This window comes from Mandrillus leucophaeus, unplaced genomic scaffold, assembly GCF_000951045.1.
Source record: "Mandrillus leucophaeus isolate KB7577 unplaced genomic scaffold, Mleu.le_1.0 Scaffold221, whole genome shotgun sequence".
In the NCBI taxonomy this organism is placed as follows: domain Eukaryota; kingdom Metazoa; phylum Chordata; class Mammalia; order Primates; family Cercopithecidae; genus Mandrillus; species Mandrillus leucophaeus.
Genome location: NW_012102266.1, coordinates 2,648,845 through 2,660,834, shown reverse-complemented (window position 1 = coordinate 2,660,834; position 11,990 = coordinate 2,648,845). Strand labels below are relative to the sequence as shown.

The window sequence follows — 11,990 nt, the reverse complement described above, 5'->3', positions numbered from 1 at the left end:
CTGCAGGTGAACAATGAGCAAAATACCAGCTACTCAGGCACAATGAATCACTTGTACAATCCTGCGTTAGGAAAGAAGCTTTCATGAGAATATGGCCAGGTGGGGTCTTCTGGTCCCAGGGAAAGCAGATCATCACAATAAGGGGTTGGTTTGTGGTGAAATCACTGATTGCCTGTAAACCAATGCATTTCTGGGTGTGCACCCCTCTCAGACAGCAGTGTGGCTGTTTCCTTAGCATTGGTTCTGGATGTAAACATGCCTTGGTTTGAGCACAAAACCACTGTTTCTGTTCCACTTTGAATGAGTTTTACAGAAATGATGACTATGTGGTGATTCTTCACCTATTCTCATGCCTGGATCTGATTTGTGAGATGTTTTGAGAGGTTACTGCGGCTTTGTAACCGAGATTTTTTTCTTTGGGAAATTAACTGTCTTTTCCATAGCCATTGTGGTAGCCTAGCAACAAGGGACAGCAGAGCAATAGCAAGGATTCTAGAACTCTAAGGAATGATGCCTGTTGACGTCTGTCCCAGGGATAAGGGATCCCAGTGGGCCTGGCTTGAGATGGGACAATGCTATAGCAAGAAATCTGTGGTCCCAGAGTCTGACACCCCAGAGAGAAGCAGGTGAGTTCCCAGCTCCTCTCATCCCAAAATAATTAATGGGAATTCTTGGATAAAGTAGCTTTCACTTAGTACTTCAAAGAAAATCTTTCTTTAAAGTCTGGGGAATAACAACAGACAGTTTTTTATCCTTTCCTGGAGAGTGACCCCTTTCTTTGAAAGCTGCCGTCTTCCCAGATCATAGGGCATGGCCTGACACACAGTAGGAGTTCAATAAATATTTGTTGAACAAATAAATTGTCCCTTACTTGGTCTTCTAAAAATCACACACTCACCCACCACAGCCATTTTACTGATGTGGGAAGGGGGAGGGTTTGAAGCCAGCCTTCTTACAGTTGAAATGAAATGTCATCTTCACTACCCTCTTGCCAAGAGATGTACACACAAAAAGCTGGGTCATTCCTCCTCTACAGGTTCCCCACATAAAAATCTAGATCAATGCTGGCTAGAAATATGGAAGTACAGTTCACTTCTCTAATTGATCTGCATTTAATTACTAGAAATTTTGCATGTTGACACCATACTCATTTCCCTTTCAAATGTGGAAATATCTTCCATTTACAATTTTCTTTTAAATCTTGAGTGAGAGTTGACCACATCTCTGTAGCAGGAGTTACATCCTATAAGGCAGTATCCTTGTGGGATGTTCACATGCAACCATGGTTCTGGTTTTAAGTTTTCGTTTGTTTTTGAAACAGAGTCTCACTCTGTTGTCCAGGCTGGAGTGCAATGGAGCAATCTTGGCTCGCTGCAACTTCTGCCTCCCGGGTTCAAGCGATTCTCCCACTTCAGCCTCCCGAGTAGCTGGGATTACAGGCATCTGCCATCATACCTGGCTAATTTTTGTATTTTTGTAGAGACAGGGTTTCACCATGGGTCTATGGTCTGTGGATGATGTGAGAAACTCACAAATCTAAGATTTTATGTAAAATGTTGTTTATTTGTGCAAAGGATTCCATAAGTCTCAAAAATTAAATAATCTATGGGAGGGAGAAAGGCTTTTTCCATTTATTAAAGCTAATGAAATTTAGCAAACACTCATTTTCTTTTAATTTCCCAGAACAAAGCAGCTGAAGAGATAACGTATCAATATGTAGGCAATTGGAGAGTAGAACATAAAGTTACCAAATGGAGGGAAAATGCCCTGTGATGAACAACTTTCAAACGAATAGCCCAGTATACATTCAGCAGAAAAACCAAGTGAAAAGCAGGACTTTGCTCTCTCTGTAAATTATTGTTAGTGTTTTTTACTCCTGGTGTGTGGAGTTGAGTGTTCTGTGCAGGTAGAAAGCTGGGCTTTTGAGGTAGGAGGCAGGGGAGTGTCACACTATTCTTGTTGATCTGTTGGTGACTTCAGTTCAGCTTCTTCACTTCTAAGCAGGAACAAACTGGTCCAGTGTATTTTGTTTGCCTTTCCTTCTCCTTTTCCTTCCCCTTTTCTCTTCTCATGCCCTTGAAACAGACCTTCTCCACAGTTTACATAAAATGAATGGAAACTTGCTCCTACTTTGTCTAAGTAAGGGAGAGTTAGGCCCTGGATGTAATTAATCTAAGGAACAAAACAGAATTTTCCCAGGAAATCTTCTCTTATAAAAATTAAGTGCTCAATAGCTGTATTTCCTCACCAATTTTATTAAAATCCTTTATTCACCCAGACTAATTGGTGACTAATTAATCCTCCAATTTGACATAAAAAGCATGAAGTAAAAAGTTTAGAAACCAGATATAAGACATTTCATTTAAAGGAGGAAATTTCAATGTTCTTATAACACACTGAGAAAAAAACTATGCAAGGTTGATATGTCATCTCATTACTCCCTGCCAGTAGAAATTTAAAGAAGTTTTTCCAGGTTTCCAGTGAACCCTGAAGTAGGAAAACAATGCAATAAAAAACAAACTTCATAAACACATTTATTAATTATATGTTGTCTTTATCTCAAAGCTAATAGGCTTTCTAAAGCTTTCTTCCCCCCTTAATTATTGTACAACATGACTTCTCCTGTGTATGTGGGTTACCATGGTTACTCTGAGGCCATGACTCATGACCTTTAAATATAATTGTCAGGCAGCCAAAGCTCTCATTTTTAAATCACCAGTTTTGTTTCAGGCATTATTTTTTAAAAGTAATCTCAAATTGTACTTTCTGTGATGCATTTGTGGCACATCTGAGTATGCACATAAGGATATTGCACTCACATATTTTGTTTTGTTTGGTTTCATTCAGTGACTGAAAATGACTTTCTTGCCCAGCATAAAAAATACACGAAGCACAGCCTTTGTCCCCTATGAGGGTGTTACTGAGAAATGCAAAACACAGGTAGAGAAATAGTCACATACATCATGAACCATAATAAGGGCTGCAAGAGGTGGATGCCCAAAACCTGCTTGTGCAATATAAAGGCAAGAAATACTTCTGACCGGTAGGGTCAGAGGGCCTTCAGGGAGAGGCAGCATTTGAGTTATGGTGTGAAGACCTGTAAGATTTCAACAAGCAGAGAAGAGACTATGAGTGTTCTGGCCGGAGGAAACAACTAAGAAAAGGATAAACGCACACTCTGGACTATTAGGCCGTTCAGTTGAGGGAAAACATCCGTTTCGTGAGTTTCACTGATAGAAGATAAAATTTGTTAGAGGGCTCAGTTTATTAAGATCCTTTAAAGCCATTTGTTGGTTTGTCCAGCAACTGTGATGACCAAGAGTTTGTTTTCCATTTCATGATAAAGAGGTGTTGTCAAGTAGAAAGTACCAAAATACTGGTTTTTTTGCTGATCTGGGTGTCATGTGAAAAAAGCAATTACATCTCTTAGAGCCCCAGTGTCTCCTTCCAGTAAGTGAGAACTTAATTAATTTTATTCAGTAGTCACTGATTACTTTATGAACATTTGTAAATGATTTCAAATTTTTTGAAAAGTAAGTAAAAGACAGAAATGTGCACAGACATATGGAAATAAAACTATATATTCATGAGGAAGATAGTGGGATAAGAAATAATAAAAGTACCTTGGAATTTAAAAGTAAGGCTTTATTGGCTGGGCGCGGTGGCTCACGCCTGTAATCCCAGCACTTCGGGAGGCCAAGGTGGGCGGATCACGAGGTCAAGAGATCAAGACCATCCTGGCCAACATAGTGAAACCCTGTCTCTACCAAAAATACAAAAATTAGCTAGGCGTGGTGGTGGGTGCCTGTAGTCTCAGCTACTCGGGAGGCTGAGGCATGAGGAACACTTGAAACCGGGAAGCGGAGACAGTGAGCCAAGATTGTGCCATTGCACTCCAGCCTGAGTGACAGAGCAAGACTCCGTCTCAGGGGGGGAAAAAAAAAGTAAAGCTTTATTGATTGGCAACAACAGAAAGGAATCTATTAAATCTATGAGATTTATTAGATAATTCATTTATTTATTCAACAAGTGTTTGTTGACCATCCTATCCTTCTTCAAGAGGCTGAGGGTAGAGTAACAAAAAGAACAGAAAAAATTTCCTATCTTCAAGGAGTTTACATTTTCAGTTGGGAGATGACATAAAAAATACAGTAAATAAGCAAACTATATAGCATGTTAGAATGTGATAAGTATCACAGAGAAAAGAGTATGGTGATGAGGTGAGGGGTTAAATTTTAAATAAGATACATATGGTAGGTCCCACTGAAATGGTGACATTTGAGAAAAGACAAGAAGGAAGGAAGAGTAAGCCAAGTGGATAGACTTAGAGAAAAATATTCCAGCGCCCTGGGATGTACTGGGAACTGAGTGAAGAAAGTATTTCAAAGAGAGAATGATAAGTCATGTCAAAAGATGTTAAGGTGAGTTGTGAAAAGTAATCACTGGGTATAAGAATGCAGAGATCTTTGGTGAATTGGACAAGTGCAGTTTCTGTGGAGTGGTACTAGTGGTGGCACTAGTCTAATTACAGTGGCTTTAGAAAAAAAGAAAGAAAAATGAAGGGGAGGAATTGGAGACAGTGAGAATATAATTTTTCTGTAACCTGAAAAGCAAAAGAGGTTAGTATAATCAAGTGGAAACTAAAGCAGTAAGAAGGCTCTAGGCATGATAAATAACAACATGTTTATAAGCTAATGGAAATGATCCAGGAGACAGAGAGAGAGAGAAGAGAGAGAGAGAACAGTGTAGGAGACAAAGAATTCTCCACGTCTGCTGATTCTTATGAGGTTATGCTTTCTTCTCTCCACTTTTTTTTTTTCAGTTGAAATACCAGATTTTTCAGGTTTTCAGAACAGATTGTACTGTTCAGAGTACTTATTCTCAAGAGAACCTTTAAAGGCTATTTTATCTTCTGCGAGTAAAGTTTACATTCCACTATTTTTATTTCCTTTAGAAATGTCCAGAAATTGACATTTGGAGGAAATACTTTAGAAAATTTACTTTAAATGTTACAGTGTAATGATCTATTCAGTGTAGGTGCGGGGGTGTGTGTGCGCACATGAGTGCTTGAAATAAAATTTTGGAATTCTAAACTTTTACTTTATTTCAGCATGACGTCTGGAAGTTTAGAGTCAGATACACAACAAGAAAACAAAGTATCGGTAAGAAGTGAAGTTTGCATAAATTCTTTATTTAAAAAATCATTGTAGGTAATGAAACTAACTTCTTTAATTAATATTGACGTTTTCTTGATATTGTTTAGTTTTCACATTTTACTAGTAAAGATTTTAGAAATAAAACATAGAAAGTTGTTTTCCAAGTAGAAGACTGAGGTAAAGTGGAGTGGAGTGGTAACTATGGGATGTTACTGGAGCTTTGGAAAAGTTAGGCGTGATGTGGCATGGCCTTTCTTATTTTGACATGTAATAAATGCCACAATGCTCTCTGTGGCCCTACAATACTATAGACATCGTGGGCTATTTTTTGAAGTGTCAGCTTGTGTATGAGGAAATCCTGGAATTCACACATGAATGATACACATTGGGTACAACATACTATTTGGTTTAGCTAGACTTAGGTTTAAATCACAGTCTATTCCAGATATATCTAGTTTTCTTCTCTTTCAAGTCACTCTGACCCTTGAAGACTTCTTCCACCATGAGCTCCATTATGTCTTGGAAAAACTGGGTCCTTTCTATCTGAGCACCACTGGGTCCCTCCCTAGGCTTCCAGTGAAACTGTGGGTTGCTGAGAGGTGCTGGAGTTGGGTGATGGGTATACAGAAGATTATTATACCAGTTCTCTACTTTCATGTAAGTTTGAGGATTTCTCTTTAAAAAGAAAAAAAATAGCTGTCTATATTTCCCCAATCTCCTTTGATTCAGGTTGAAGACCTTCTGCACTCCACCAGAGATATTTCTGGAATAATCTTTTCAGCTCTACTATAGAGGCAGTGTAGTATGGAGAAAAATTACAGACTAGGAATCAAAAGACTTGGAATGAGGCCAAAATTTGCCATCTTCAACCTGTGTGATGACAGCCAAGTCATTTAAACTCTCCAAACTTTATTTTTCATCTGTAGAATGAAGATAATGAGACTTAACTAGTCTACTTCAAATAAGATTTTTGGGATGTGAAAATGGTTAAGTGCCTGAGAGTGTACAGGAGCATGGTTATTTGGAATTGATAGCATTCCACTGGGTTTCCCTGCGGGCCTGGGGACTTTGTTCTTTAATTTCTCTATTTCTTTCTGGATTCAGCAGTTCTGGCCTACCGCTCCCTTGCAATCCCAGCATCACTAGCTGTATTAGTTCATTCTCGCACCACTCTAAAGAAATACCTGAGACTGGGTAATTTATAAAGAAAACGTATTTAATTGGCTCGTGGTTTTGCAGGCTATAAAGGAAGCATAGTGGCTTCTGCTTCTGGGGAGGCCTTAGGAAGCTTCCAATTATGGCAGAAGGCAAAGGGTTAGCGAGGCATCTCACACAGTGGGAGTAGGAGCAAGAGAGAGAGAGAGAGAGGACCGATGCTACACACTTTTTAGCAACCAAATCTCCTGAAAACTCACCATCATGAGAACAGCACCAAGGCACCAAGGGGATGATACTAAACCATTCACAAGAAACTGCCTCCATGATCCAATCAGCTTCCACCAGGCCTCTTCCTCCAACATTGGAAATTATAATTCAACATGAGATTTGAACAGGGACACAGATCCAAACTTTATCACCAGTTAGGAACAATTGATTCTCTTGTGAGTTAAATATCTAGAATCTCACTTCTGTGCAATTATTTTTGATCATAAAATGTTAACATCTCTCTTCTCAGTGTAGTTCATTTTACCTGGTCCTAAACAAACTGGACATAGCTCTTAAATGTATAATAATTTTCAGAAAGAGAGTTTCTCTTGAATAAATATTAGCCAAAGGCAAATCAAATTACTTTGGTTTCAATTAAAAATGTATTTTCTAACTCTAGTGATAATTTAATCTTATGTTGCTTTTTTTAAGCAAGAAAACCTGATAATGAAGTTTTGCTTCATTTAATGGAGCTGTTTATGATACTGTTGCCCAAAGAGTGTCCCTCACTGGACCATATGAAAACAGTTTTTCTCTGGTTGGTGGGGACCCTTGAATTGGGTACATGGGACTCTTCAGGTCACCAATCTTTACTTAACTGCCCTGTCTTTTAAGGATGCTAATCAACCAGCACCCTAGAGGTAACCCTCTCGTGGGCAGTATCTATACTGAAAAGGACAAGGTGCCAATTACCTAAAGAAATACCTTTAGGATTTCTACCCAGGGCTCCAATTAGCTTCCTGGAGTTCCAAATCCATCCTCTTCTAATTTACATTTGGCAAGGTTGGGATCCCTGGGGCTTGAAGGAACTGGTTCTTCTTCAGTTTCTGATTTTTTTTTTTAATATTTCTAAAGAAATACATTTAGCTGGAGGGAGTTGGGATTAGAGACCTCAAGTGGTAGTGATATCCATGATTACTGCTGCCTCCCTTCACAACACAGTCCCTTTTAAGTCATGGAACTCACAGAGCACAGAACTCAGCAGAATGAATTCTGCTGTGAACCGTGAGGAACCAAATTGCAGGTGGTGGATCTCAGTTGCCTCTTTTAAATAATTGCTTTTAGTTTTGGTTGAGAAGACAGAGATGAGAAAATCTTCTCAAGTCTTTGAAGATTTCTTGACCACCAAGCAGAACTAACCCCGCACTCTCTGCCTTTGTGTCTTGGTGGTTCTTTACTTGCCCTTACTGCACCATTCTCTGAATCTACATTGACTTTTGAACTCTGTTGGTAAATTGTGCATTCCTAGAGAAAGGACTGGGCTCTACTCATCTCTGGGACAAAATTTCAGACATCAAAATGACTCTCAATCTATATCATTTGAAATAGAACAAACAGACTGAGCTCCAGGCATAGTAGCAGGTGGTTGAAATTCCCTGTCCCTCTGAATCTGTAGAGCAGCACATGAGGGTGGTGTCTGGCATCATCATTATTATATTGATAATTTTCTTCCTATTATTATTATTACCAGTTTAGAAATTGAGATTTGGGGAGATTCAAGGAGCTCCGGATGTTAAGTGATCAAAGAATATGTGTTTACTTTGTCACAGGAACCTGATGGGATAATCTAGTAAGACTTTACTTAAATTCACTCTCAGGTGCCAGGTAGTCCCCATTTATCTCAACCCTATCTATACCTTGGGCCTGCTGGAGAATTTGAATGTTGTTTATTGCTTTTGCTGCATTTTAACATCTTCTGACAGAATAGCTAGTGCATATAAATTATCTTATTTGAAACTGTTTAGGAAATAGTAATTCTATTGCAAGAAGGGTTGGCCTAAATAGGATCAGGACCGCTCCCTCTGAACTATTTCTGAGAATCTAGATGCATAGAAATGAGCAATGTAAAACATATAATGTCATTGGTTATGTGGAGTGGCACATCTAAAAGACTATGGGTGTGACTTCATTAGCTCTAGAATATATATGAAGTATTTTACTCAGTGTGCAAAACTAGGCTTATTATAAAATCCCATAAGCCCTTTAACTTTCAAGTTGTAATTTAGTGATGACTTTATTAAAGAATCACGATTTTAAGTGCCAAAGATAATGAAAGAACTTTCTGGTTTTTAATTGGTAAGATCAAATCATAGCCCACTATATAAAAAGTCAGTTTTACAAAGTTACCTTAAAGTAGCTAAAAGATGTTATATTTGATAAGTTGGAGAAAGCAAGCAGTGTCTTAGTTGTGTCAAATTATATAAATTCTGTTCTTCTTTTAATACTTAGTGTAATATGCTATTAGTTTTGCTGGAAACATACAGTTGGCCATATTTCTGGTATCTATAAATTTTAACATTCTAAGATGACTTTCAAAAGATTCTTTCCTTTGATGAACAAACTTTCAAATTGTTAATGAATCAAGGTTATAAATATGTCATTTGTGTTTTAAATAAGTGATTTAAAGGAGATAGCACTCTTTATTGTTAAGATGAGAACAATATAGAATTGTATATGTATCTATATTTAAATAAACATTTGTTGCTGTTCTGGGAAAAAGGTTAATTTTTTTACCACTCTAATAGGTAAGAAATTACATCTCAAAACTTTTTGTTTTGCGTCTCCTTTCTTTCTCTCTCTTTCAGCTCTACTAAGACATAATTGACACATTTAAAGTATACAGGTTGATGAGTTTTGATACCATGTGAAGCTACCACCACAATCAGGCTCATTATCCTCAAAAGTTACTCATGCGCCTTAGGAATTCCCCCACCTGCCTCTCCCCACCTGCCCACACCCCTCAAGCATTTCCTGGAGATTTTTATAAACGGAGACATACAGAATGGGTACAGAATGTACCCTTTTTTACTGGTTCCTTTCACTTAGAAAAATAATTTTGAAATTTATCTATGTTGTAGTGTATATCGATAACTCATTATTATTGCAGAATAATTTCCCATTGTATTGGAGGTACCAATTTGTCTATCCCTTCTACAGATTGGATATGGTTTGTTTGTCCCCATCAAATCTCATGTTGAACTTTGATCTCCAGTGTTAGAGGGAGTTCTAATAGGAGGTGTTTGGGTCATGGGGGTGGATCCCTCATGCATAGATTAACATCCTCGTCCCTTGGGGGTGAGTTCTCAATAAGCTGATTGTTAAAAGGAGTCTGGCACCTCCCTGCGTTGTCTCCTTGCTTCCTCTGTCACCCTGTGATATCTGCACATTCCTGCTCCTTCCACCATTAGTGGAAGCAGTCTGAGATCCTCCAGAAACCAAGCAGATGCTGACACCATGCTTCTTGTACAGCCTACGGATTCATGAGCCAAATAAACCTCTTTTCTTTTCAAATTACCCAGCCTCAGATATTCTTTTAGAGCAGCACACAACAGACTAAGACAATCCTTTGTCTGTTGACTGACATTTAGATTATTTCCAGGTTTAGGCTCTGAAAAATAAGACTTCTATGAATATTCATGCATGAGTCTTTGTATAGACACATGCTTTTTTTTCTCTTGGGAAAATACACAAGCGTGGAACGGTAGATTCATATGGTAGGTGTACTTTTAACTTTTAAAAAACCTGCTAAACTGTTTTCCAAAGTCATTGTATCATTTAACATCTCCACCAGCAATGCATGAAAATTTTAGTTCATCTACATTCTTTGCAAGCCTACGAAGGTCAGCCTTTAAAATTTTAGTCATTCTGTGGCTGGGTGCAGTGGCTCACGCCTGTAATCCCAGCACTTTGGGATGCCGAGGTGGGCGGATCACCTGAGGTCGGGAGTTCGAGGCCAGCCTGACCAACATGGAGAAACGCCATCTCTACTAAAAATACAAAATTAGCTGGGCATGGTAGTGCATGACTGTAATCCCAGGTACTCAGGAGGCTGAGGCAGGAGAACCACTTGAACCCGGGAGACAGAGGTTGCGGTGAGCCGAGATCGCACCATTGGACTCCAGCCTGGGCAACAAGAGCAAAACTCCATCTCATATATATTGTGCAAGTATTTTCTCCTGTCTGTACTTGGTTTTGTAATTCTCTTAGTAATGCCTGTAGATGAACAGAAGTTTTTTATTTTGATGATATCTAATTTATCAATTTGTATTTTCATGGACCATGCTTTTGACATCTGATCTAAAAAAATCTTTGCCCAAAGTTACAAAATATTTTTTCTAATTTTTATTCTAGGAATGTTATACTTTTAGAAATTTTTTCCTGTTGTTTTCATCTTTTAAAAAGTAATTGACACATAATAATTGTACATATTTATGGGGTAGAGTATGATGTTTTAATATGCATATGTCATGTGTAGTGATCAAATTAGGATAATTAGCATATCTATTACCTCAGACATTTATCATTTCTTTGCTAAGAACATTAAAAAACCTCTTTTCTAGCTATTTTGAAATATATAAATGTATTATTGTTAACTACAGTTACTCTGCTTTGCAGTGGAACACTGGAACTTATTCCTCCTATCTAGCTATAACTTTGTATTTATTCCCCTATACCACCATCTCCCCGACCTTCCTCAGCCTCTGGTAACCCCTATTTTACTCTCTATTCTATGAAATCAATTTTTTAGATTCCACATGTAAGTAAGATTATGCCGTATTTGTCTTTCTGGCTTATTTCACTTATCATGATGTCCTCCAGATCCACCTGTGTTACAAATGACACAATTTCAGTTGTTTCTGTGGCTGAATAGTATTCTATTGTGTAAATAATCACATTTTCTTTAGTCATTCATCCATTGATGGACACTTAGTTGGAGTTCATATCTTTGCTATTGTGAATAGTGTTGCAATAAACATGAGTGTGTAGACATCTCTTTGACATACTAATTTCGTTTCCTTTGGATATATACCCAGTAGTGGGGCTATTGGATCATATGGTAGTTTTATTTATTTATTTATAGACAGAATCTCACTCCGTCACCCAGGCTAGAGTGCAGTGGTGTAGTCTTGGCTCACTGCAACCTCTGCCTCCCAGATTCAAGTGATTCTCCTGCCTTAACCTCCTGAGTACCTGGGACTACAGGCACATGCCACCATGCCTTGATAATTTTTGTACTTTTTTTAAAGTAGAGATAGGGTTTCATTTCCTGACCTCAAGTGATCCATCTGCCTTGGCTTCCCAAAGTGCTGAGAATACAAGCATGAGCCACTGTGCCTGGCCAGTAGTTCTATTTTTAATTTTTGAGGCACCTCCCTACTCTTTTCCGCAGTGGTTGTACTAATTTACATTCCCACCAACAATATATAAGAATCTCCCATTCTCCACACTCTCACTGGCATTCATTATTTTTTGTCTTTTCAATAATATCCATTCTAACTAGGGCGAGATTATATCTCATTGTGGTTTTGATTTTCATTTTCCCAATTAGTGAAGTTGAGCATTTAAAAAATATACGTGTTAGCAATTTGTCTTTTGAGAAATGTCTGTTTAGGTCTTTTGCTCATTTGT

General features: G+C 38.2%; 1 protein-coding gene across 1 annotated transcript in view; it reads left to right on the top strand.

Annotated features, from left to right (window-relative positions):
* The first annotated feature begins 510 nt into the window (after nt 1–510).
* Nucleotides 511–11,990, top strand: part of LOC105540525 (myosin-J heavy chain-like) — a 262,857-nt gene continuing 251,377 nt past the window's right edge. The window contains exons 1-2 of the mRNA XM_011981193.1: nt 511–626; nt 5,111–5,162. Of these exons, the coding sequence (XP_011836583.1) occupies nt 511–626; nt 5,111–5,162 (168 nt within the window). The remainder of the gene's footprint in view (nt 627–5,110; nt 5,163–11,990) is intronic.